Source organism: Varanus komodoensis, unplaced genomic scaffold, assembly GCF_004798865.1.
Source record: "Varanus komodoensis strain SLA01 unplaced genomic scaffold, ASM479886v1 scaffold4, whole genome shotgun sequence".
Lineage (NCBI taxonomy): Eukaryota > Metazoa > Chordata > Lepidosauria > Squamata > Varanidae > Varanus > Varanus komodoensis.
In genome coordinates, this window is record NW_025335941.1 from 37431412 (window position 1) to 37459169 (window position 27758).

Here is a 27758-nt window from a genome sequence, read left to right on the forward strand (position 1 = left end):
TAAAGATACTCATTATTATATTCTTCATACTCAACCCAAAATGAAACCCACTCTGCATGTGACATTTTTCATTTGTGTAGTCATTCTTAAAAACAAAACCAAAACAACAACAACCACCTGCTCCCTCAAAGATTCACTTACTGGAAACGTGCACTTGCCTGGATGACGTCAGCCTCCTCAGCTCTAATGACAGGACCAAGGATGCCAAGGTGCTCTTCATATTCCCCTCTACTGACAGGTGTCTTGAAAGTTCCATCCACATAACTTCGGAAAATCGCTTTTTTGTACACTGTCCTGGCTGAAGCACTTTTCTTGGTACTGAGGACATGGAAGCATGGTGGGGTGGGGGAAATTGTGAATTAAAACCACAACATTTTTATGGGTAATTTTTTACTATTGAGAAGTACTTGGAGATTTAGCCATAGAAATGAATCTTGGACCAAAGATATGTATCTAGTTAGTTGTCTGACATTGTACTGCGTCCTGCTGAGATCCAGACGATATTGTAGGTGCACCCAGTATCATTTTTAATTTTTATTCTTCTTAGAAAAGCAGACTCCTGTGCCATTAAAAGTCTTCTGAATGTCCTCCTGTTTCAAATGTAGTATTGCATACATGTAACAGAGGAGGCTTTTTTTTAACAAGCACAGACTTAAAGCCAGACAGGACATGCATAAATATTTGTGCTTTTTTATTTCTTATATTTATATCCCATTTTTTCCTACAAGTAACCCAAGGTGGCTTACATAAGCCTCCTATTTTCCATTTTATACTCATAACAACCCTTTGAGGTAGGCTAGGCCATGACTGACCCAAAGTCAACCAGTGAATTTAATGGCCAACTTGAAGACTAGAACATAGATTTCCCAAGTCCCAGCAGAACCCTTACTCAAACTCAAAGACTATAAAGAATTTTACTGAGAATTTCTAAACTTTCAGAAATATGTGTAGAAGGAACAGTGCCAGTCCACTGCCATTGCCACGAGCGGCTATTGCTCCTCATCTGCTTTCTCATTATTGCTATCGCTTCACTGCTTGGCAGGCGAAGTGCCAGGGAGCAAGTGGGAACAGGTGTCTACTGACTCACCTTCTCACCACCATTGTCTGGGCCACAGCAAGAAGCAGGGGAGCAAGCCGGATGCAGTGGCAGAAGGGAACAAGGGCAGTGGCTTGGGCGTAGACCTCTGCCAGGTGCCCAGTCCTGCCTGTCCTTGATGTCCGCCTTGAGCGGACATCTTGGTCTCTATTTATTTCCTTAAGAAAGTCAAGTGGGCATGAAGTCAGGATTTCTCTTATTTGCCATTGCTCCAGGCTTGATCCAATACTCTTGAACTTGCTATTCTTCCTGTCTCAGCATCTGAACGATACAGTTCCTCCTTCCTAGCTCAAGCCTTAATGTCCTTTAAACTAAATTAAAAGCCCATGAATAGAGTCTAAGTTATTTCTAAGCATCTGAGTGTACTGCATGACGCCAGTAACATGGAAACAAATTGTCATCAATAATAATGATAAGTCAAACCTTTTAGTCGATGGTACATAGTCCCACAAAACTTCTTCAGCCGCAATGAAGTATCTTCTTAGGTTTCCTGTGTTAGCAGTACGTAGGTACCGACCAGCTATAGCTTCAGGGTTCCGCATTGATTGAGTGTCAAGTCGGGGATCCATGGAATATGGGTCATCATAGCGTACTTTCAGATATTCAAATGAACCACTGCTACTCTGCTCATAGTCTGTGTCGTCTATTTCATATTCATGATAGTCTCCATTTCCAACTGGAAGACCTATTCTGACCATTGGTTTAAACTGGTTTTGTGCCACAGTGTAAGTAGCCTCTTTCAGGACTGTGTGGTTGGCTTTAATGGAGGATTGGGTGTTGTTGAGTTGTCCAGGGGGCACTACAGATTTGGAGCTTCTTGGTCCTAAGAAGTTACCGGGATTTTTTTTCTTTCGTCGGGCTGTCAGGAAAGTTCCAAATGATCTAACAGCACACCTCTCATTTCCCTTTCCGTACTTGTTGCTTTTTTCTGGTTGGTCTAATTCAACATAGGAGCCATTTTTTGCTGATCCTTCCTTATTAAGGATTGTGGCTTTTTCTAAAGGCTCGGTGGAATTGCTGGAGCTGTTCTGAAATTTATTGTCTGCATTCTTCATAAGATCTGTTTGTGAATTGTAGTTCTTTTTCCCAGAGGCAACATTCAATTTATAATCTTTCCTTCTGGGGGTACATTTCTGTTTCTGATGTGGTGAGTTTTTCAAACTCTTAGCAGTCTTTGGACTGACAGTAGAAATGAAGCTGTCTAACACACTATCTAAAGACAAATTCCCATACTGCTGAACATTTGATAGCTCCAGTTTATGAGTTTGTAGTGGTTCTGAACTGTGGTTTTTCATTGTTTCTCCCACAGCCAAAGTTAAATTAGTTGAAGGTATAGGAGATTCAGTATTTGCTTTCTCTTTATCTACTTCATAAGAGTATGAAAAGTTATCATAATCTATGTCATATAAATTATCATTTTCTGCAGTGGGAACAGCAAGAAATGGACTATATGAAGTGACATTGTCTAAAGCAGAAAGATTTCTCTTTTGTTGTACATAAAGCAGCAAAGCCTGCATTTCTTTAAGGGCATGCAAGACGGCTAGTGTCAGAACTTGCTTTTCACTCTTTCCATCCATTTCAACTGCACTTTCTTCTTGCTTCTTCACTGAAGAGGTTACTGCAAAAGTGAGCTTGGAGCTGTTCTCTCCATCAACCAATAATTCTGCATCTTCATTGTGGACTCCCTTATCCATTCTCAAATGTGTGGCTTGGAGTGTTTGACTATAAGTCTCTGAAGTCTGAGTAGCATTCACTTCATGGTCACTTTGGCCTTGCTCAGATGACAAGGGGCTAACTGACCCAGGAAAATCTGAAAGCAAAATCTCTCCTGCAAAAGATGTGTAAGTGGGATGAAGGGACTCAACTGCATTTGGATAAGGAGTGGTATTTTGAATATCCAGCACTTTATCACTAAGCAAAATATCACTGTGGTTTGTGAACACCAGATGTGAGCTCCCAGAGGTTCCAGTATCATTTGTAGAGCTGCTGCCAGAAGTATCATTCTGGAAGGCAATGGCAGTCAAGTTCACCTCTTCTTCTGGAGCCAATGGCTGTTTAAATGTTCGAAGACCCAGCATTGAAGCCAGCATCTCTTGTTCTTCATCCTCCTCAGTCATAGTATCTGCATTTTCCCCCTGGGGAAGAAGCTCTTCTGACATTGCACTTTTGTGTTTTTTCTCTTTTCCTTTTTCTGTCTCAGGGGAATACTGGACCACATTTGCAGAAATATTATCATAGTCGTAGTCTTCTTCTTCACTTTTATATTCACTACATTTGGCATTTCTAAACCTCAGTCTCATGCCATAGCTCATCTCACGGGAGCCCCATGATGACAGAAGCCATGTTCCTGCAAAGGCAAAAGCTGTTTAGTACATATGTTCCTAATACAGACATAGATAGAATTGGGTCAAATGGTGACTTTGCACTATAGGTCCCCAGTCTTTTCTGGCTACCTACCTAGTGCAGCACTCTGTAACATCTCTCATATTTTTCCAGGTGGTTCCCAGAGCTGCAGGAGCAGCTTTTCAAGGATCTAAAACTTGGGCGCCCAAATGTGCACCAACAAAGATGTATTCCTCTAGTGGAAAGCCAGCATTAGATACAGCCCACTTGGTACGAATTCTGTGGCTCAGAACTAAAACCAACTGTGCCTCAGTTCAAAATTACTTCCTAAAACTGTAATCTCTAATTGTGTAGCAGGCATCCCCCCCTCTCCAAAGATGGAGCTTCTGTTCAGGGTTCCAGCCTGAAGCCTTGCAGTGCAGTATGGCTATGGAGGGGCAGACTTTCAAGAGAGGAAAACCCTTTCTTTCCCAGTCCCCGGGGCTTTCCCCTGCTGTGTTGTGTGATATTATAGCATTTCATATCTGTGTATCAAGCAATGGTTTAGGCTTTAGAGAATGGAAAGTGCCTTTTTTCTTTCAAGGGGAAGAAAATATCCCTTCCAAACTGAAACGGGCAAACTCCACCTTCAAAGCAGATCCTCCTATTTAAGGACCAGTTGCTTGGAGCCTCTGATACTTCTCAGCTGGCCTGCAGTGTCTCCTTGACTCGGGGCTCTGGGATTAATGGTGCTAGTCCATCCTCCTCCTCGCTAGCATATTCACTAAGCCTTTCCACAGCATTTGAAACTGAATCTCAGATTCTCTGGTTTATCTGTTTGTCTTCTGGCTTTGTCATTTCATCTGTGGAGTCTAACGTCTCTGCCACTTCCCTTGAAGGTTCTTTTGTACACATAATGGGCCCAATCTCTACACCCATAGAATTAGGAAGAAGAGGATGTCAACTTCATACTGCGCATCTCACAGCTCACAGTCCTAACCGTCTGCCTCCAGGACACTTACAGTGAAGGGCGTGGGAAGCTAGGGACTGCATGACTCCCAATTCCCTGCAGTGTAGGCAGTAGGTAAGCAAACTACCTGGTAGACTCCCACCACCCCTTTTACATCCACCTCAGCCTCAGCCAGGGGACTTGCAAAGCTTTCAAGGACACACTTGGCGCAAAGAAATAAGGGTTTCAAACTGGCAAGCTCTATTTCATGCCCCAAGCATAAAACTCTAAACAGCAGCAAGACCAAACAAAGGGCACAGAATTTAGTACTGAAACTTAACTGGAATAAAGCACAGACCTGTAAAAAATAAATAAAGTATAGGAAGAGGGGAAAGGGTATAGGGGTGTACAGCTATCAGGGAAAATCAAAGAAAGCCCAGAGAACACAAAGGAAACCCTTAAAACAACAATAGCCCCACTGGCTTTATATTCTCCCAGATACTTGACAAATGCAAGAAGGGCAATCTTAGCCAAGCACTGATGGACCCAATAACTTCATCTTTTAGAGAAGGAAAACGGAGTAGGAAGCCTAGTGCATGCAGCCCAAATGAAGTAAGTCAGTTTGATCTGGGTAAGAATTCAGCTCTGACTTTGAAGGTCTGGGAACAAGATCAACATAAAATAACATATGTTGTAGCTAGTCTCAAAGTCACATCCAACTCATTGCTCTCCATGGACAACATTCCTCCAGGCCTTCCTGTGCTCCACCATCTCTCAAGTCCACCTAAGTTCACGCCGACTGCCTCAGTGACTCCATCTAGCCACCTCATTCTCTGCTGTCCCCTTCTTCTTTTGCCGTCAATTGTTTCCAGCATTAAGGTCTTCTTCAGTGAAAATAACATATGCAAGAGGTCTAATTAATTAATGTGTGCAGATAGAATCTATTATTTATTCTTTGAACCCATTACACAGCTTCTGTATATCTGGGCAGATGCTGGAATCTTTTTGGAGTGACTTCCCTTGGTGGCTAGCTTGGTGTCGTTATTGTGCCTTTTAAAATTTCCTAGGCAGTTTTAAAAGTGTGCTTACTTAAATGTACTTTTCTGTTACATGTTTTTTAATTCTGCTTTTATGGAATTTTAAAATGAATGTATGAATTTTAAACTTGTTTGCAAGTGTTTGCAAATAAAAGATCAAAGAAATGATTAATCACAGATCTGTCACTTACCAATATTGTCCATGGTCACAGAAGCTGATCTACCATCCATGGGGAAAAGGTCTAAAATGTCTTGATGTTTTCCTCTGCTCAAGAAAGTGTGACCAGAAAGATGCACAGGCACAATCTTATCTTGTGTGCCTATGCTGGCCAGATGCCACTCAACAACCGTTGCCTCACAAAATCCTAGGATATCTGTTCTGTCACATGCATAGCCATTGAGGGCTAAAACAAAGAATACATACATACATTAAAAGCCCTCTGTTCAAAGAACATTTAACTTAGTCAGCGTAAAAAGGAGTGTATCAAATCCACAGACTACTGCTGGCCTCTTTGCACATCAATCAGGAGTTATTCCGCAATGTATGCACAATAAAATAGACAGACAAATTAGCTCATCAAGAAAAGAACTGCACTAAACTTTTTTCTGATGTGCTAATCTACCATGTTCCATGGAGAGTAGGTGAACAGAAGCCTTCAAAACTATGGCCCTGCCTTTATATCACCTGAGACTCAAGGTATTTAGCTTCATTTGCAAATGTACAAATAGAGCATGGGTGGAGACAAAGAGCTTAAACTGTGCTGTGTAGGGTAGCAGCTCTACTCTCCCCACCTTGTATCACACACCTGCCCCCTCTTTCAGCTGGAAGAGTTGATGAGTCGCCTTCACAGTTGCCTCAATGTCTCAAGAAAATTATCCAACTATGTGTAGTCAATATCTCCATTAACTATCATCCAGTTATTAACCTGCTATTTCCCTCACAAGAGATTGTCTAGCACAGCTTGGCCAAGTACTAACAATGAACATTGACCACAGATTTGTCCCCTTAACGTTATTTTGTTCAAAGAAGTCTCCCCCATGTAGTCTGAAGTTGAGCAGTACTAAATTTTTCAGCCCCAGTTCAGCCTTTTCCAATCTTGGTCTCTCACTCCCATCAATTCCCACCAGCAGGGACAATTATCAGGCATAATGATAGTCCAAAACATTTGGAAAATCCAAACTATGATCTTCTAGTTTGTAGAGTTGTTTTGAAACTGGTCAAATGTGTAGTGAACAGCATTAAGCTTACAAATATTATGAAAACATGGCATTCTTCCATTAAAGGAAACATCATGCCTTTTTATAATGATGTTGGCTTTTCACATACTTAGCGAAATGTTGATTTTTTTTACTCACTGTACATGACATTGGACTTTTGGAATCTGGGGTTGTCTCGCTTAACAGTGGAAGGACTGCTGCAGTACTCCTTGATATTGTCTTCCAAGTACCAGCTCTTGTTTTCATCAAACACTGCGAAGACTGCATGCTGCTCTGTATCAGCCTTGTTCTGCAAAACATCAAAGGCAAAATTTGGCTTCTGAGAGCATCTTCTCTCCACTGGCATATGGACAAAGGATCCTATGCTGGCTAATATCCCTCTGGATAGGCTGTCTGGGCTGAGGGTTATGGCACTGTATTTCAGTGGTTCCAGTCTCACTTTGGTGGCTGATCCCTGCTAGAATGCAGATGCTCAGTCAAGTGGCATTTAAGGCATGAGGTCCCACAGGCTTCCATGCCATTTCAGATTTACATCAGGGTAAGGGACATACAGAATGCACATGTCCCACATTGCCACCAAATTCCCTGACACAGCATGTGCCTTCTTCTAAAGCCAAACTGTACTCTTACAAGTACTTTGTTTTACAAGGGAAATGTGGTGCGTTTTCACCACCATTGCGTCAAATTTCAGTGGCAAATCCAACAACATGGCAACAGAGGTAGCAACTTCAGTGGCACAGTGTGTGACTGCTCACTGATGAATCCAGTTCATTGGCAGCCACAATCCCACAGCTAACTCAGATTACATGGTAGGCATGTCATGAGCAGAACTGGAGCCGGAGGTCAGACTAGATAGCCCAGGGGATCCCTTCTGACTAGCTCTGTTTCTATGTTTCTATTCAGGGCTCATATTGATTGTAAAAAAATAGGCACATTAATATCATTAATCCAATTAATATGATGTTTATATGATATATATGATGTTTATATGATGTTTAATATGATGTTTATATGATCCATATATGCCCGCCCGCCCCTTGAGATCTGCGGGAGAGGCCCTTCTCTGGGAACCCTCCGTGAAAGAAATTAGGAGGGTAGGTACTCGGAGGAGGGCTTTCTATGGAATGCGCTCCCCAGAGAGGTCCGCCTAGTGCCGTCATTATTCGTTTTTCGGCGCCAGGCGAAGACCCTTTTATTTAAGCGGCATTTTAATTGTTAACAGTATTTGCAATGTTGTTAATAAAAACATTATTTTATCTGGCCAGGGCGACTTATTTTATATTGTTATTTTTATATTGTTATTTTTGTATTTTACTTCATGTTGTGAGCCACCCCAAGGCATAAATAAATAAATGTATGGTTTGGCCCAAAGGGGCATATGAAAAGCCCAGATGCATGACCCGAGGACAGATATCTTCCTCTCCACTCCCTCTCTCCATTTCACAGCAACTGGTAGTACACAATGAAATGCTATGCATACCTACATTTTCTAAATTGGACTTTCATTAGCTACTAGTCTTCAGGCTCTGCTGCCTTAGTTATCAGATGCTGCTTGCCTTGGGCAGGCAGAACTCTTGTACTCATCGTGCTTCAGGGATCCTGTGGGCAGCTGATTCGCCCCCCATGTGAGCAGAGTGCCGAACCAGATGGACCATTAGGTTGATCCCACATGGCTTTTCTTATGTTCTTGTGCTCAGAGGAGGCCCTCCAGTATGGCTGCCCGTAACTATAACATTATTCAGATTAATGTAATGTGCTGTTTCTTTGTTGTGTTATGTTATATTCCGCTTTATTGCATTTATAAATTGTTGTTCACTGCCCTGCCCAGAGTTATTTGGCTATTGGGTGGTCTAGAAATTAAATCATTAAATAAATAAAATAACTCTTTGAACTCAGAGGATTGCAAGCATCCAATCAAGTGTGAGAGAAACACAGAGACAAGAATTTCCCATGTGCTTCTCCCATTTTAGGCCACATCTGCTTGTGATGTGGAGGGACTAAGGCGAGGCATGTGTGTGGAATCCACTTTGGGGGTGGGAATCTATCAGATTCCCTCACTTGGCTCTCCAGACTCCAGCCTGTTTCTTGCAGCCATGAGCCCAACCTGGGTCTGAGTATGCCAAGCATTCATGCAGGAGCCCTCCAAGAAACAAGTCTATGCAAATGCTGCACAGGAAGCATCCTCCTGCACATGTGACTTGCACCTTTGTTTACACTGCACATGGAAGAGGGTTGCAAGTTGCGCAACTGGAGTTCTTCAAGCGTTTGTGGACTTCCTCTTGGCTCAGCTTGCTTCTGGAGCCAGGACAGAGTGTGAAAGGAAGCAAGCCAGATGATGGGGAAGATCCTTGCAACTCTAGCTGAAACACTACCGGGCTCTTTTGTATCCTACTGCAGCTTCACTCCTCCCCTCTCCACACCCAGAACACCCCTCTAGTTCCAGCAGTGAAGTCTCAGTTACAGCTCTGGAGCCATAACTATGATGGAAATAACTGTACCAACTGCAAGGGCAGAGGGAGGAAACCCTGAGTGTGAGTTACCAGAACTTCCAAGGTCTCAGCTGAGACTCTAACCCATCCTGTGACCAGCTGGACAGCCTGAAACAGCCACCATATTGCATTCATATACACCTACTTTCTCTAGACCTGAAAACAGCACATTGTACCATCTCCCTCTCACAGCCTGTGATATTTGACAGTACCTGTACTCCTCTGGTGTCAAGTGCCTTGGGCTTACAAACTAGGAGTGGTCCAATCAGTCCTGAGGCAATATCCTTTGTAATATCTACAGCACTGTGGTATAATCTGGTGACACACTGAGCATCTTCAGCTGTGGGCACATCTGTGTCACGTACAGTCCATTTATAGGTGTAGACTTCACCTGGTGGCACTGCTTTACCCAAAGTGATGTTCTCTAAAGCAAACATAGGTGGAACAAAGAGCATAAACCAAAGAAAGATCACAATAGTTCTGTGTAGTATGAACACCTCACCGACTGACCTAATTCTCCTGCTAAATGGTAAGAGCTGTCTTTTCTCTAGAATGTGAACTCTAGAAACTCTGATTTTTTTTTTATTTTATGCTCCCACCATGCACCTTCTCAACCATGTTTAACAACAGAAGAGGGAGGCTGCAGTGGTGGTGGAAGAGGACATCAGCCAGCCAACACCAAGCCCGACCCAAGGCACAGCATCATGGCAGTGCGGTCACATGATGAATCCTAGAATACTTTCACCTTGCCTGGGGTAACTTCTTAGGGCAAAAATTAATGCACTGCTTTCACAGTAGGAATTGACATACAATCATGCAGTGTTTCTGAACCTAATTATCATGACTGTGGCAGGTACAGAATCCTAAGGAGCTTGGAGCTGAGGACTATAAATAACAAATGCCCTAACTAGGGGTGGCTGAGGCGCATCAAGAAATTTTGAGCAACTGTTGTAGTAAGGGGAACCGTGCTGGAGCCTATTCAAGCCCAAGTGGACATTTGTGATTAGAACACAAGCTGATTATGGCATGGATAGCAAGGATAGTGTCCCGGGGTGCTGAAGCAAGAATTTCAGTGGCTTAATTTCTTCCCCTAACTGCTTTCTCCAAGTGTGTAAATAAAAATTTGTAGCCAAGTTTTAACCCAACACCAGTGCCCCTTTTTTCTCTGTTGAATACAAAGTGCTTAACATCTCCTTAGATGTCTTGCAAATTTCTTCTGCTTTCCATGGCTTGCTAAAACTGAGCCACATTTCTGGATGAAACTGAATTTATAGTTAGCTCAGAAGCCCTTAGGAAGCAATCTGGTGCATGCTTGCAAAAAAAAAAAAAAAGTCTTACAGTTCCCAGGAATCTCCAGTCTGCCTGCCCAGCTGGCTGGCTGGCTGGCTGGCTGGCTGGCTGGCTGGGGAATGTTGGGATTTGTCAGACTTTTTGTATAAGCATGCACAGAACGGTACCTATAAAGTCACTTTTACAAAAAAAAAAAAAAAGTAGAATAACCATGGGACCAACTTTCTCGCTGGGAGCAATCCCTTTCTGTGTCTCTCCTCTGTATGAAGACTGTTGAGAACATTAGCAAATTCTAAGCGAAAACAAACTGAAATGAAGTTATCATCCATTTGTACCAGTCAAATTTAACAGGTATCACTATTTCCATTTCCCAGCATGGAGGAGACCCTAATAATCTAGCCTGGCTGCCATATACTTGTTCTGATGGTTCTCAAAGCTTTTATATTGTGTTTTGGAATGTTTAACATACAACATTCAAAACTAATGTAAGCAGTCAAAATGCTTACAAAGCAAGAAAGCAATTGAGGCAGAAATAGTAATTAATGACCAACCTTTGGAATCTGAAGGATAAACAGCTCCTTCTGCCTCCTTTGAAAGTGTAACTCCATGCACATAAATACTGTAGGGCCGACTGGCCATATTTTTGAATACAATCTGTTTTCAATGGAGGTAGAGAAGATATTTGCTCAACATGCCAATAATCAGATTTTGTACAAAGTTTTCATCATAATTGTGTTATCACAGAGAATATCTGATTTATACCAAAAGTGCAAAACCATGTAACATAACAAAATATGACTTTAAAAATTCTGAAATGCTGGCTGTACATGTTCTGCCGCTGTGTGATCCACATCTATCGGCCACTGTCCTACTGCATTTTCTGTTATGTTTTATTTTTATATAATTACCTATTAGAATTATATCCCACCTTGCTCTCTCTCTCTTTTAAGAACCCAGAGATGTTTATATCATTCTGCTCCTCCTGCTCTCAATTTATCTCCATAGCAACAACCCTGTGAGGTAGGTTGGTCTGAATGTCTGTGACTGACCCAAAGTCACCCAATTGGCTCCATGGCCAAGCGGGGACTAAAACCGAAATTGCCTGAATCCCAGACCTGCACTCTTAAACAGTATACCATACTGGCTCACTGCATCTCTGACTGGGTCTCTTTCATGGCAATGTACAGAAATCAACAATAACTGTTTATCACCGCCTTTCTGAAATTTCGCATGCTTCTTACTTAAAGACAACTCTATGACATAAGCCATTTTCATACAAATTGCCAAAAATTCCATGGAAGAGACTGAACGAAAGAATTGAATGGCCTTTGAACACAAAAAATTTGCACAAATCCTTCTGAAATTTTGCAGATATCTAAATTAGGGTCACTTCAGTGCTCAATGGGCCCATTAAAAACATATGGAATAAGTGCATCTTTTTAAAGTCCTCCCTCAAAAACTGTAAATGCTGTTCTTGCACAAAGCTTCCAAAAACTTTTCATCGGAAACTTTGAGTCTTCAGGAGATGCAACTCTTATTGCAAATTTCTTTCAGCTCAGTCAAGGAAGAATTGGCAGTTCTTTTCTGTCTGAAGATAGGAAAGCATAATTCCCTCATAAAAGACTACTATGTCTGCAAATGTTATTCAATTCTGACAAAAAGAAGAAAAGAAGAAACTGGTTGATTTCAGTCAATTGGAGACATAAAGACCCAAGTGGGAGGCCACCAAATTGTTCTGAGCTAAATCAGGCTGTTTTCTGGATTTCACAGTTGGGGTTTGAACTGAATTTTGTACAATGCACATTTTCACACCTGTGGTCTGTGCACAACCCTAGTTTTCACACCTGTTCCTGCAAACTAACTGCATTATTTTGGCATCTAATTCATTTTGATTCCAGAGGGTGGAGCTCTTGTCATTTGTCAACAAAAGACAACGCCATGTTGGGCCAGACTTAGGTCAAAAGCGCACCTTTGTCCCCAGAGCACTGAGTAGCTGTACTTGGCCTCCCCACCCCTTTTTTCTCTTTTTTAAAGCAAGCTTTTACATTTGTGATATGACAGCTTCGATTTAAAGAATATAAATAGGAAAATGTCTGATTTAAAAATAGTTAAGTCCCATTGATGTTCAAAATGTTAGTCTTTGCTAAAGTCTCATCATCTTCAGTGAGACGATGGGACCTAAGTGTGACTACCTTTGCTTGGATCCAGCTGAATACAAATTCAAATAATTAACATTTTTGGATAATCAAACTGTACATATGAACAGAAATCCTATTACTATATATGAATGCAATAAAATTGATTTTTAGACTAAGTACTTTTGATATGATTTTCAGTACTTACATTGATTGTATCTCTGACCTGAGCTCTGATAACAGGGCCCAGAATTCCAAGTTCTTTGTTTCTAATATTATCTACAGGTTTGGTGAAGGTGGCATCCTTATATTGCCTGAAAACTGCCTTTTTATACTTCTTGCCAATGTGATTTGAAAAATTTTCCAGATACTGAGTTTTATATTGTCTTTAAGATTGGAAAAAAGAAAAAAAGATTAGGACTCGGAAAGATTCACTCCGTAGGATAATACATTCCCTAAAAGAAACAAAAGTTTCTGCTTAGTTTGCTTAGACTGTCCTACATAACACAAATGACTAGATGCAATACAGTCAGTCAAACACACCCAAATACATATATCCTTCCATTTCGGTATAGGTACAGAGCAGGGGTGGTGAGCCTATGGATCTTTAGATGTTGATGATCTAGTTCTCTGATCATTCCTCATCATCGGTGATGCTAGATGGGGCTGATGGAAGTTGGAGTCCAATAGCATCTATGAGTGGTGTATATAAACTAATGATCAGGCCTCTGCTCAATGTGCTCCACACTGTGGCAACATTTTGTGTACTCACTATAGCTCATCCATAAGCAGCAATCTGTTTCTGCAGACAAGTGACAGTCGCTAAAACTGGCAGCAGTCCAAAGTGCCGAAAGCATAACACTGGCATGATTTCTTTCACAATAATCATGCTTGCTTTGCAGGGGACCATGGTGCCAACCCAGCTAGTATTTTGTGCCAGAACTGAAATAGGGCTGGATTTCAGGGGATTGAGAGAACTACATTTGGCCTTGGCAAATATGGAGCCAGGCTGTATGGCACCACAGTAAATAGATAAAAGTCTCATAATTGAAACTATTTCAGCAGTTAAAATCTGTGCTACATGAACTCAGCTAAATTAACATCTTTCATGTTTTCTTGTTATTTTGCAGAAACCTATTGACAGCTTCTCAGATATAATGCATTCATTTCATACCATTTCAAACCATCCAAACCTTCTGATCCTTGAGCTAATATTTGTTCATTCACAGCACTCAGCAGCAGTGCAACATTCTAAGGTGTACGACCTGGTTCACAACATCTGATCAACCAAAATATTCCACTATCTTACTTATCCACATTGTCAGAAATATCCTCAGCATAATCCCAGACGATTTCCTCAGCAGCAATGAAGTAATTCCAGTTCTTAATCATCCTCGATTCTCTATAGGTTAATATCCTTGTTATTGTGTCTGGTTTTCCACAGTCTTCTATGTTGAGGTAACCATGCATTCCAGCTGGTTTGAGAGAGAGATGTGACAAAAACCATGAGGAATGTCAGTAGTTAAGAAATGTAGATTTCCAGGTACTATTCATGTTGCCTTTCACCCAAGTCAGATGGAAAGAAGGCTGTGCATTTGATATTCTTGATTTTGAAAGAAGCCTATTAAAGATGTTGTTTTATCTCCCTCCATAAAATAGCAAAACGCTTCTCTGTTGCCCACAGAATGGAAACTATGAACTCAAGGATAAGTAGTTAGTATGTTAGAATTGTTACTAATCACATGTTAGTATTGTTGACTGTACCACATGACTGCTGTTTCATTATTTTATGTCATGATTTGCATTGCCCCATGTCTTTTCAGTGACTTAAAATCTTTGAAGGGGTGTGGTTATTTTTCCTGCAGAATCTTGTGCATTTCAGCACTCATCTGAAGATATTCTGTTTCTTCATTTTGGCAGTGGTCATACTGATACAAAAGCTACTGGGAGCTTAGAAATCTTTACAACTGAAGGTGCTACCCCATGAGTACAGAACCTCCAGTCTGTATCACCTCCACAGGGTCCACCCCTTTGGCACTCCAAGCCCTGTCCCCATCTATGTTGGGGGCTGAATGGGGAGAGGAATCAATACTGTTATCTCAGATCTCTAAGCAAAGGTAACAGTGGGGATTTCCCTGTGCAGCTCCACTGTGCATAGGCTTTCCCAGTCAGGACCTACATGGTTAATAATAAACCAAGTAATTTTAGCTGCTCAACATTTGCTTATCTTTAATTAATTGGCATATTGTTAATATTATTGCATTTTGAGATACTGAGGAAAGTGGAAGATAACCTCTAATTTAATAAATTAATGGTCCCAGTCATTGCTGGATGAAAAGGACATCTCCATTGCTCTCTTTTTCACTCCCTATTACAAGCACCGCCAAATCAAAGTGGCCACAATGCATAAAGAAGTATGTCCCCTAATTCACAGCCTGCTTATATTTGTCCTCAGGAGTTAAAATTGGCCCTGCCAGTTAATCTACTAAAATATTATTTAATTAACATCGTGACTATACTTTAAATATTATAGCTTTGATAAGGACATTTCTACTTAGCCAATGCAATGAAAGTCTTTAAGATCTTCCTCCCCCAAGAACAGGCACAACTAATGCACCCAAGAGGTTAAAAGAGGGGAAAGTCACATGGTGGTCACTTGAAATCATTGCACACGTTACAGTGGGTAAGCCAGCTGTGAAATCCATCACACTGACACCGAACACACAGTCCTATGATGTTGGGAGCTGTAGGATTTTTCATCTAAACATTTCCCAGGCAGCAGCACTGGCTGGGGAACTCTAGAAGTGATAGGAAGTTCATAAAACATATTTGCAGATGCAAATACTAGTAGTTCTTCAGTCACTTTGGAAGAAAATGTAGTTCTAATGCACCAGATCCTTTCATAGCATCCTACTTAAACATAGAAACAGAGCGAGTCAGAAGGGGCCTCCCAGGCCATCTAATCTGACCCACGGACTTCAGTGCTCCCACAGCTAAGGTAAGCTTGGGAATTCCACATGCCCGCCATACAAGGGAAGAAACATGAACCTGCAGTTAGACAACTGCTGGTTTAATCAAGGTATCCTTGCCTTCCTGATGCTTTGCAAGCAGTGATGATAATAGCCACCTTCCCGTCACGCTCACGGACATGTTTGCTGTTGCTGCTGCCCCTGCAACAAGGCTAACAGTTGACACTCTGTGCTTGTTTTGTTCCAAGGTTTGACCATTGAAATGGATGGAGAAGATCTCAGGGGTGGAACACATCCCTATCAGATGCCAGCTAATACGATCATAAGCACAGGCTTGTACATCTGAAACAAAAAGTACAATTGTTGAACTGTCACAAATATCCTACAGTGATGTCAGTCAAGCTGAGCAATAAAAGTAAATGCAGTACCTGGCAGAGTTCCATTAGCATAGCCATTAATTGTGTACATAAGGGAGGCCCCGTTTTCCCAGCTTTTGCTTTCATCAAACACAGCAAACATCAACACGTATTCCCTGTCAAATAGCTTCTGTGTACCGTTTTCATGCAAGCTACCTAAAAGAAAAAGAAAAGGGTGCTAGGAGGGGAGAACGCAGGCCGCCACAGACATCAGCAAGTAATAGTTCGTCAATTAAATCATAGATTGCGGGTGCAACACCTCCCAGACCCAGGAGCCAAATGACGCCCCAGGGGGCTTGCATCAACTTCCCCCCAACTGCCAATTGTTCAGTAAGATGGGCAGTTCTTTCATACATTCTGAGAAGTTAAGGTGTTTCTCCTCAGGTTTTATTTACTGGCAGTAAGAGCTCTAAATTAAAATATGCTGGTATTTCTGCTTCACCCACCACTGGAATGTGGCTCCCAAAACCTCTCTAAGATTAAGTTTGGCCCTCAGGCAGAAAGAAATTCTGCATTACTGTCATAGATAAAGGATTCCAGTACCCTGTTGAGCTGGAAGCAAAACTGAAGCTGTTATACTTTGGGCACATCATGAAAAGGCAAGACTCACTAAAGACGACAATCATGCAGGGAAAGCTGAAGGCAGAAGAAGAGGAAGACCAACTATGAGCTGGATCAGTTCCATAAAGGAAGTCACAGCCTTGCGTTTACAGGAGCTGAGCAGGACTGTCAAGGACAGGGCATTTTGGAGGACATTCATTCATAGGTCCTCATAAGTCAGAGCTGACTTGACAGTGTGTAACAACAACAAAGTTCTTGAGCAGGTATTTTATCATTTTGGTGTCCAGTGCCTTCATTACAGGTTTAAGATTCAGGAAGTTTAAGAACTCTTTAACGTGTGTATTTGTTACATTTATTTTCTGCCTCACTCAAAGGTGTCCAAAGTGATTCACAGCAGATTTCCCCATCCAGATCCTGATCAGCCTAGATCCCCTTTCTTTCAGAAATGGTGCTAAATCAGGCACTTTCAAAAGGCTTCCTGGGACTAGCATTAAGCTACTCTTGGCATATTCCATGGGAAAAAATATTAGAGGCATATTACACCATTATGCTTAATAATGGGGGTGTGTCAAATTACAATTGTTTGAGAACTCTGTAAAGTCCTGTAGGAGGTGCCATTGAGCTTCCTGTAAACTGGTGGGTAAATAAAACAACAACAGCAGCCACCAAGACTCAAGTATTTCCTCACTGTCTAAAGCACAGCTGCAAGATGGCTCCCTACTGCAGAAGCCCTGTTTCCTACTCCCAGATAAAGGAGAGCTGGCTGTCATATAGTTATTAGAAATTGGCTGTTTTTAATTAAACATGTAAAGATCAATCAGGCCTTTCACATACATCTGTTCTAGAAATAACTTGTTCCTAAGAGAGTTCAGGAGGTTGAAAAAGCATTAACATTGAACCTTAATTTCTGCAAGTGCTGTTATTTCTGATAGGGAAGACTCAAATTCCAGAATATGAGATTAGCTCCTGATTCAGGGTCTGCTGCCCTGAGCAAGAACCCAACAGCAGACTCCACTAGTATCTAACGGCTTGCAAGGAGAGAGATTATGTTTTGCCAAAATGGGCCTCTTTTGTCAGAGGGGCCAAAGAGTTGTAGCAGCTAAAAATGAGCAAATAGGAATGTACGTATAAGTGGAAGGATAGCTCATTATGAGATCACCCCGACAGTGACCTGTGTTTACACAGCTTAGAGTTTTCCCATCTTAGGTGTTTTATTTACCTTCTTTGCATATCAACAAGGCACCAATAAGGCCAGAATTAAAGTCGGCCACCATGTTTACATGTGAGTAGTAGGCATATGTGAGACAGGGAGGATCAGCTTTTTTGGGTCCAATTTCTGCAGTCACCTTCCACACATATGTGCGCATCTGGCCGGGAGGCACAGCTTCGTCTTGTTCTTCTATACATGATGACCTGGCAATACATGAGGAACCTTCAGTGGCAGAGGAAAAAAAACAGTGAGAATTTACCATTTCATTAATAAAGTTCTTCTTTCATTGATGCCCTTATGTGTACACACACACACACACACACTGACCTTACAGTGCTGGTCACACAATCAGCCCCATTGGTTGCATGTTTTTCCTTGTGTTAAAAATCAAATCAATGTCACCATCCACCTGATACAGCCCCCTTTCCCCCCTTCTCTTAGGTTCTACATGTACATGGTCAAGCAGATAGGGATTTACGCCCAAATAAACCTAAAGAAGTATTTGCTATAGCTGTGTAAACTAAAACTTTAGATCCCCCCACCCCCACCATGCTTACACGAATGTTGCTGGAATGGCAGTTCCTGTGCTGAAGTTATTCAGCCAGTTTGCTTTTGCTCCTGAGACTGGCATACCAAGTTTATTTCAGCAGAATTAGTTGCATTCCAAAGCAGCCACTGAAAGACTAACCAGAAGGCTTTACTGGGGTCTCAGGTACTCCAGTTTGGTACATTTGCCCCTTGCCATTTAAACAAATTGTGTTGATCACTGTCTTAATATAGAGAGATGGAACAAGATGGTCAGATTGAAGAGAACGACATCTCTAAGCAAAACATAGCTCCATTCTGGAGCTTCCAGTATTTGCTGCTACAATTAAACCAACTTAAGTATAACCAGCTTATTTTTAAGGGCTTGTGGCCAGGTCAAAGCCTTAGGTGGTCTTAAGGTCATAGTTCCACAAGTGGGAGCTTGGCTGACTCATCTTGGTTGTTTGATCAAAGTAAGAACAGCAGCCTTTTCTGAGACATCTGCACAGAGGTACCTCCCCATGTCTGTGTCCCCTTCTACAACATTTTATGGGGTGGAACTATCAATACTCTTGCACATAGATATTACTCCCTTTATACTACTTCAGTACCAAGGAGCACTGCAAATGCATGTACACACACAACTTGTCTGGCATTACGTCCTGAGTACATCTCTTCCTCTTCCCCTTCCCCACAGGGCTACATGGGAGGCTATTACAGCACAATCCTTTATTTGAGATAGACAGGCTTTTCATGATATAGGGTATTTCATAAGAAGATTGCTGCTACTTGAGAACAGAGTCAAATTTCTTCTGGTTTGTGAGAGCAGCTCTTGCCCATGTGAAGATTTGGTTCCAACTGAAGACCCCGTCTTCCCCTCCTTTCCCCAAAGACTTGACTCACAGGGAGGTTTGTGCTGCCTGGGGCCAAATGGCAGGACTACAAGATGTCATTTAATTGGACCAGTCATTGGCTTTATGCTGCCTCACTGGGTTAATTTACATAACTCTTGCTCAGGCCTTCCCCGTACTACAAAGTCTCTCCCCAAAGATGGGTGATTTGGTTCTGAGAAGCTGCCTGTCAAACCTTGCTCAGTAACATGGACATTTCTGTGCCACATTCTAACCTCTCTCCTCTGTCTAGTTCACATTCTGAGTTTGAGAATTTTAACTAGGGATGCTGTGTTTTGAAAGAAACAGTGCCCATCTCTACACATTATGCATTGTTAAAAGCTTTTCTGTGCCTGCCACCATTGTATTTAAACAGCCTCTTCTACACTGCCCTCTGAAGCAACTAAGATAGTCAACTGTTACCAGTCATTGATTTTTAAAACATTTAAAGAATATGTAACAAAATGTTTTTAATCTCAGAGTGTACCTGGTTGCATTTAATAGGAGCAGTGGCAAGCAACTTTCCATCCATTTATACCATGAGGTTAAAATGGCATCCTGAAAACAATCCCCAAAAGCAAAAAGATAAATAGCTGAAAGGAAGAAATGCTCTTAGCAGGCAAATAAGTCATCTGCATCCCACCATCTGGTCTTTCATTTCCATCTCCAGTTGCATGGGTCATGGGAAATTATATACATAGTTTTTCTTTCTTCTCCCATTGCTCATACATATACTCAATAAAAAACCCAACATAGTCCTTCCAAGTGTGTTGCCAAGTAAACAGCATTTCCTGGAAGCTGTTGTAACAGGCAGATGTTCATTTGCTACATAAACAGGTTCAGAACCGATCCAAAGTTCATAGATCTCAGAAAACCACCACGTTTTTTTCTAACATGTATTTGATTGTACCTCTTCTCTACCAGGATCAGAGCATATTTTGCTTTAAGGGTTGCCAGCCATACAGAAAACCAAACACACACCTAAGCTGGTTATTCATTTCATTCATCCATCTCTAGATTTATACATTTTTATACATTTTTGTTTGAAAAGCCCAAATTTTAGATGAGGTGTCTTAATATTTTAATTAAAAGCTAGCAGCAACATTTTCACACATGCAATACACATAGCTAACACATGCAAGCTAAAGGCCAAATCGTGCATGGTGCTAAATGTGTAGCACAAATCTTTTCACAAATACAAACAGCGACCATGGTGAGCAGGTTGTGATTAGGGTCAGGATTTAGGCAGCAGGAAGGATGAACTTAACCCTGCCCGCCCTGCCACAGACCTAATGTCACCTACCCACCCTCACTGCAAGCTGCTATTTGCCAGCATTCAAGGCATGAATGGCTAACTAACTAGGAGGGGCATCAAGACCCTGGCAACCAGGTTAGGGCTCAAGATCCAACCTAAACTGTAATCAAGCAGTCCAGGGTCAGTGCTAAGAGTAGGAGAGCAAGGTAGAGTCAGTCCAAGAGACCAGCATGGTCAGATAAGCCAGGAATCAGGAAACCAAGGAGACAATGCTGAGGAGAGAAGTAGGAGAAGGAGTATGCAAGGACCAGGAAGCTGGGCGGGGACCAGGAGCGGAGTCCAACAAACAAGGAGCACCGCACCAAATCAGAAGACCTTCATTATTGAGGAAGCTTCTGGAGAGAGGAGCCAGTTCTTATATAACTCTCCCCGCCCCCCCCCCCCCCCGCCCCGCCAGGCTCCCAGGTGGAGCTCATTTGAGTCCTGGCAGCTGCAGGGGACTGTGGTAGTAATCCTGCAAGTACCAGGGCTGCTATGCTGGTACTTGGCCAGCAGAGGGAGCCCTGAAGCTGCGTGGGATCTTGATACTATTCCTACTAGGAAGGAAGCCATTCCTGCATGTATTTTAAAAACCAGATGTTAGTGTCACAGTTGGAGAGAATGTAAGTTAGAAGTTAATATCTAAATGGAATACATTTTTGTTCTGTCAGAGAATTAGGAGACAGCATTTCTGTATAGGTTCCAAAAAACAATGGGTGTAATATGAGAAACTACAAATTCAGTGTTAGATAAGGTGTGAAAGTATGTCCTCATACCTTCTCTCGTTCTCTTTCTTAAAACAAAGCTGCTTTAGGAGAACAAAGTGTTGGTAAGTGTATGAGGATTTATGGGCACTTTCCTGCCTCCTGCTTTCAAACACCATTTCAAACCTTGCTGGTTGTAAAAATTGGCTTGGAAAAAGCCACTTGGAAGGTGTGGGAGGGCAGAGGGGCAATTATTTGGATCAATGAAATGGTAGGTGGAGGTGTTGCCTCCGTCCTCTGGTTTCTCTTCCACTCTAAATTCCCTCTCTAGATGATGAACAGTGGAGGGGTGTGATTGGAAGCATTTTCTGCTCCCTTTCCAGGAAGATATGAATCAGCTAAAGGCTGTCAGGATTTGGGTTGATTTCAGAGCTTCAGGGAAGCGCTGGAGCTATGCTGAGGCAGGTATGCTGAGGCAGTGATTTCATTCAGAGGCCTGGCCTTCACCCGAAGGTCACCAAATTATCTGCAAAGTTTAGAAATTACATTGAACAATGCTGCTGTGATCCCCAAGCATGCAATGATTGCTCATAGCGAAACAACTAGAATACTTCTTGCACTTTCACCACCAATATGAACCTGCAACATCATCATACTGAAGTAGAAGAATGACATGTCTCACTTTCACGTCAGGGCTTGTACTCTGGAGAAAACCAAACACTTCTTGAAGGAAGCAGCATTACAAAATACCTCACGCCATTCTAGATTACATTTTCTATGGGAAGTTGCTCAGGAGGGCATATTCCTATTCCAAATAATATTAAGAAGTGGCTAATATCTTGGTGAACCAGACCATCTACTCTGGGATGGCAGGTGCGAGTTTCACACATAAACGTTCTTGCTTAAATGCACTTGCAATGGAGATCTGAAGTGCTTCCAGACTTTATTATGCCATTGCCCTGCACAGAGTCATAGAATAGCAGAGTTGGAAAGGGCCATGAAGGCCATCGGGTCCAACCCCCTGCTGTTGCAGGACACCAAGTTACCCCATCCCACACAGATGGCTGTCCAGTTTCTTTTTGACTGTCTCTAGTGTGGGATAGACTACAACCTCTCTATGCAGCTGGTTCCACTGTCTTATTGCTCTGGCAGTGAGGAAGCTTTTTCTGATCTGGGTTGTCTCAGCTCAGATAGATTATTCCATGTGCTACACTCCCGTATCAGCAATATTGACCTTCCTCTTTGTGGCAGCCTTTGAGGTACTTATAGAGGGATATCATCCCCACCCACCCCAGCCTTCTCTTCACAAGGCTGAACATGCTCAGTTCTCTCAGTCTCTCCTCATAAGGCAGTGTTTCCAAAGCCTGGATCAGTTTTGTTGCCCTCCTCTGGAGCCCTTCTGCATCATTTACAGAACTGTACACAGGCAGTTTGTAGCCCTGCTGTGGTTTCCTACCACTTCTTCCACTTCATTCTTACTGGAAAAAAATCAAGGCAAAGGAGACAGACATTGTCATCTAATTGATACTGCTAGCAGCCCTCTGTTCAGAAGCATCGAGTCTATGTGCTTCTCTCTTGATCGTGTCTTGTTTCGTAAAAACCAACAGCCCCCTTTTGTTCAGTTTGAGCTACATGAGACTGTCACCCTAAGATGGCATGATACACCTGATCTAATGTTAGGAGACCATTCCCTCAAACAATTTGAGGCTTTCACACACCATCTGTGAATGTGAGGATGGCAGAGTAAACAAACAAACAAACAACAGTTCAACATTGAGGAGACAATCTAGTCCATACTGGTACCACATTTGCGTCACCAATAAACAACATCAAAAGCACCTTATATATTTATTTGATTTGTATCCTACCTTTCTACCAAGAAAAAACGGCAGTCAAAGCACTTTTGGTGTCATATTGTATGAAAGTGTCTTTAAATCCACTGCAGAGAGGGTGACCACAATATCTAATCATGTTCTGCAGCACTTACTCTCTAGCGGTTTGCTGTACACGGCACATTGAGGGTGAATGCTCAGTGGTCTGTCAGCATAATTCCTAAAATTAATGATGAGTGTGTCTCCTATTTCGGCATGTACTAGTGGACCCAGAAGCCCTGCCAAAAAGAAAGGCAGAAAGAAATATGAAGAGAGAGTCTAAACATACAACATGTTGGTTCTTGGGAAAGGAGACTTGCTTTGCCCTGACTGGAGACTGTATTGAGATATAGAAAGCTAAAAGTGACAAACTTCAGGATACACTTGAATAAACTGTGTCTATTAGGATACACCACCATTTTTGGGAGCTGAGATTCATAAGAAGGAAAGAGGACATGGCTGTGCATATAGGCTTTTCTCACTTATAATATGCACATTAGGGAAATGCATGGAAGGGGGTGGGATTCCATCCCATGGCACCCAGGGATTGGATGAATATGCATATTCCTGCTCCCCCTTCACATATTCAGACAGTGCATTTTTGGAAAATGAAAATAAAGATGATTTTTCCAAAGCAAAAAAGAAGGCATTCCGAAGGTATTTTTCTCCATGCGTCTTGCAGCCAACTCCAACATTCTTGCCCAGCACACCCTAACCTTGAGGCACTAACACTCCCATCATTCCTAGCCCACATGGCCATCATCAAACACATCTGGAAGGCCCAGGGTGAGGAAGGTCCTTCTGGCCATTGCCCCCCCCCCCCCGAGTGGGATGGGAACCATGCTTAACTTTAACAACAACATGGGATCATAGAAAATTACCTCATACTAGGCAAAAATATTTGTCCATCTATCTTAGTATGGCCTGCTGTACTCCATCTGGTTCTCCAGAGCTTCAAGCAAAAAAAACCCTACCACATAATCTACCTGACTCTTATATGGAACATTTGAGGCTGCCTTATACAGTGTCACACCCATTGGTCCATGGAGGTTAATACTGTTCACACTGACTGGAGACCCCCACAGGAAAACAGACCCTCTGAGGGAGGCATCTTGACCAGCCATTCCCAGTCTGAATCCAGAAGACATGTGGCCACCCTTGGCCTCTGCCACCAGCCAGAGGAGCAAGAGCCTCTGGGTGGTTGAATCACGAGCATCCCAGTAAGAACTGCAGCAAAGCAAAACCCTCATGACCCCAATTGAGTACACAATATAAGCAACAACTCATCACTACTAAAAAGTCACCATTTTGCTCTCTCATTGTAGCCCTGTGCACCCTCTTTTTCCATTACCAATCCACTCCCCTTTGCTTGTATTTCTTGTCTTCTAATTAAATGTGAGAATAGGGCCTTCATGACATCTTAATTTCTGTACAATGCTCACTAGCAACACTGTGAATTGAAACTGACTCTCTGTGAGCCACCACTTGGGAAGACTCTCTCTCTGTGTATATGTAAAAGCAGAATACATTAAATGACTAAATATGTGCTTAAACCTGCTGTTTGTGTTCCATTCTACAGAGAGATCACACAGTAAAAACAGTAACATCTGCAAATGACATGCAAATAACACAGTGCTTGCCCAATAGCTCATTTCTTGGTTTTTCTGTTTTGAAATCTTCTTCATACTCCCTGTAGACAATTTTCTTATAGCCAAGATTTGACTTTAGTGATCTGAAATGCAAAGAACATGAAACTAATCATATAAAATAGCTCATGCAGGAAAGAGATTCCTTTTTTAAAATTCATGATGGAATTCATCAAGAAAGTTAAGCACAGTTGCAGAAATTAATAGATGTGTTTAAACACATTTTATATAGCTGCTAACTGGGCTACTCCAGGTGCTATAAATTTTGAAGTGAGGTAGGTGATAACAAGACAGGGCCTTTTTTGTTATGGCATCTTGCCTCTGGAATTCTATCCCTCAAGAAATGCACCTGGCACCATTCACCTTTGTTGCACTGGCTGAAAATCTTTTGATTTGCATAGATCTTAGGTGCCCAGTGATGTTTTATATTGCTGGATGATGAAGATGATAAAAATGACATTGTAATTTTATCCCACCTGTCATTGAGGAAAAAAAAAATCCTCTTGTGAGGAGCTCAAGGTAGCTTACATAGTTCTGTTTTTCTCACAACAACCTTGTGAAGTAGGATAGGCTGAGAATGAGTGAGTGGCTCAAAGTCACAGAGTGAGCTTCGTGGCCAAGTGGGGACTAGAACCCAGATCTCCCTGGTCACCAGTCCAACTCTCTAACCACCATACCATACTGGTTCTTCATATTATGACAATGGCTTCTTTCATTATATTTTATGTGTATTTTTAAAAATTGTGATTTTATTATTTTGTCACTAGCCACTCTGAAAGCATTGGTAAGGATGGTTTATAAGTAACAGAAAGAAAGACAGAAAGAGAAAGAAATTTTTCAGAATTTGCAATATTGTATTGCAATATTGTGTCAGGGCTGGATTAAATGAAAGCACACTGAGTGCTGTAAACAAAAGCAAGAATTCATGTTGGTTTATAGGAACAAAACAGGAAGAAATCTCATTGAGACGTCTCAGTTTCCTCAGTCTTTTGACTCTTCAGGCCCATTGCTGTCTATAAACTTTTATTCCGAATTCTCGAGACTTAGAAAATAGTTCCATGTTCTTAAACAAAAGCAAAGATTCTCAGGATCTGGGCTGCGTGGAGGAGCTCAGTTCTGTGCTAGAAGCTATGGCCATCCACACATACAGAAGGAAAGGCTCTCTTCGTTTAAATTAACAGACAGCACCTTCTGAGTGCAGTGCAAAAATGCAGGCGCCTTGTTGAGTCATATCAACAAACCCGCTCTAGCAGCTTTCCTCTATGCTGGGATTACATCTTTCATAAAGCCAACTGGCCTTCATTGCCCATTCAGGACCCAGATACCCCCAAATTACTTTGCACAACAACAAGAAATATTATTTTGTTGCTGGGAAAATTCCTCCCCACCCCACAACCCCTTCTCCTGTGATGACTGAGATAGTGTAGTGCGGTGGTTAGAGTGCTGGACTGGGTACCTGGGAGATCCAGGTGCTGGTTCCATTCAGCCATGACGCTCACTGGGTGACTATGGAGCAACTCAGCCTCACAGGGCCGTTGTTGAAAGCGTGCAATGGAATGGAGGAGAGCTCCATAAGCCGCTCTGGGTTCCTCACAAGAAAAAAGTGGGATATAAGTGTGATGGAAGCAGCAGTTCCTCCGAGGAAATAGAGAGGGGAATGTCAGATGATCAGGTATAAAGCACTGACAGAAATAGGGAAGGGCAAATAAGCATTAGAGAACATGGCAAAGCAAGTAAACTTTACTTAAAACAAGTAAGGTGAAGTTTTGCTCTGAAAAAGATACATTAAAATTAATCTAGAAAGGAACTCTTTAAGTATAACAACTTGAGTGCCAGGACTTTTTAAATGTAACCCTTTTATACTTTTGACAGCTATATGCCCAATAGGAATTCAGTGGAAAATGCTTTTCCCAGCACACAGGAAAGACGTCACCTGGCTAATTGCTGCCAATCATTGAAAGCAAAGGAGCCATGGCAAGAAAAAAAGTTGGCAACCCTAACAGAAAGCAGAAAACAGATGGCATAGAAGAAAGATATGTGAAGAGACCATGGGGAATGAGTTTCAGTGTAACGGGGAAGCAAAAGGAGGTGTAACTGTATGGCAGGAACCCAAACAATTACAGGAACCAGAAGTACAGAACTTTAAACATAAACTTGAAACTTAATGAGTACTGTGACCATGGGTGCAGCTGGCAGGACTGGAATCCAGCAAGGATACAAATATATGAGAAGCTATTAGGACACTGGATGAGGTTTCAGCAAAGAGAGCAGAGAGGAGAGGTTAAAAGGCTGTGGGTCAGTTTATACAATCAGCAGAATCAAATGGTAATTTTTTTTTCCTGGCCTGCATCCTATTAAAGTTAAACAGGTTTTTTTCCCTACCACCATTCAATGTATCTGTTCAAAGTAGTGTACAACTACTATGCAATTAAAAAAATCACAGAAGTGGTTTAAATCTAAAGAACTTACACTAAAACTGGAGAAGAGCAGAGCAGAACAACATGTTCACTTCTGGGCTGAAAATGTGGGAGCAAAGTTGTGTGTGTGCCTGAATGCTCCCCCACACCAAACCAATGAAACTCCTTGTGTGTGCAAAACTCACATAAGAGGGGAGACTTTGTCTGTGTGACCTAACTGAATGGTGGTACACAGGGGGAAGTGGATAGGCAGGCAATAATAAAAAAGAATGACTCAAAAAATAACAGCAGAAAACAGTTAAAATCTTTGCAGAGTTTGAGAAATGCTATTCTCTTATTAATTTTATTATTTTCGAGTACTGGAAAGGAATATATGAAAATGATGGAATGATTAAGAAAGCATTGCAATTTAAAAAACACAGTCCACTGGTTAGGCAGAATAACCCATTCCATCCCCTTTCACCTCCCCAGTAAGGACCCTCCCTGGGCTTTTCTTACCTAGGCAGCTCCTCATGCTGGGAATTGTAGCTCCAGATCACGAACTGAGCCGCTATATTGTACTCCCTGCGCTGAGCTGCTTTGCCCAGGCCAGGCCAGCTCAAAAATAAAACCATCAAGAGGAGACACTTGATGAGAACAGCCATGGTGCAAATTCCCATTGATACTTATGAGCCAAGAGACGCATGAGGTTTCAGCCGCTCTTCCAACTGCAGCTTGCA

General features: G+C 42.0%; 1 protein-coding gene across 1 annotated transcript in view; it reads right to left on the minus strand.

Moving 5' to 3' along the window:
* F5 (coagulation factor V) overlaps nt 1-27758 on the minus strand; it is a 42997-nt gene extending 15239 nt beyond the window's left edge. Inside the window, exons 1-14 of the mRNA XM_044442113.1 lie at nt 27538-27758; nt 24617-24708; nt 23093-23215; nt 17702-17914; nt 15934-16077; nt 15626-15847; nt 13846-14011; nt 12745-12922; nt 10953-11055; nt 9324-9535; nt 6761-6911; nt 5596-5808; nt 1520-3443; nt 159-318 (exon numbers count right to left, since the gene is read on the minus strand). Coding sequence (XP_044298048.1) covers nt 159-318; nt 1520-3443; nt 5596-5808; nt 6761-6911; nt 9324-9535; nt 10953-11055; nt 12745-12922; nt 13846-14011; nt 15626-15847; nt 15934-16077; nt 17702-17914; nt 23093-23215; nt 24617-24708; nt 27538-27698 — 4062 coding nt within the window. The 5' untranslated portion in view covers nt 27699-27758. The remainder of the gene's footprint in view (nt 1-158; nt 319-1519; nt 3444-5595; nt 5809-6760; nt 6912-9323; nt 9536-10952; nt 11056-12744; nt 12923-13845; nt 14012-15625; nt 15848-15933; nt 16078-17701; nt 17915-23092; nt 23216-24616; nt 24709-27537) is intronic.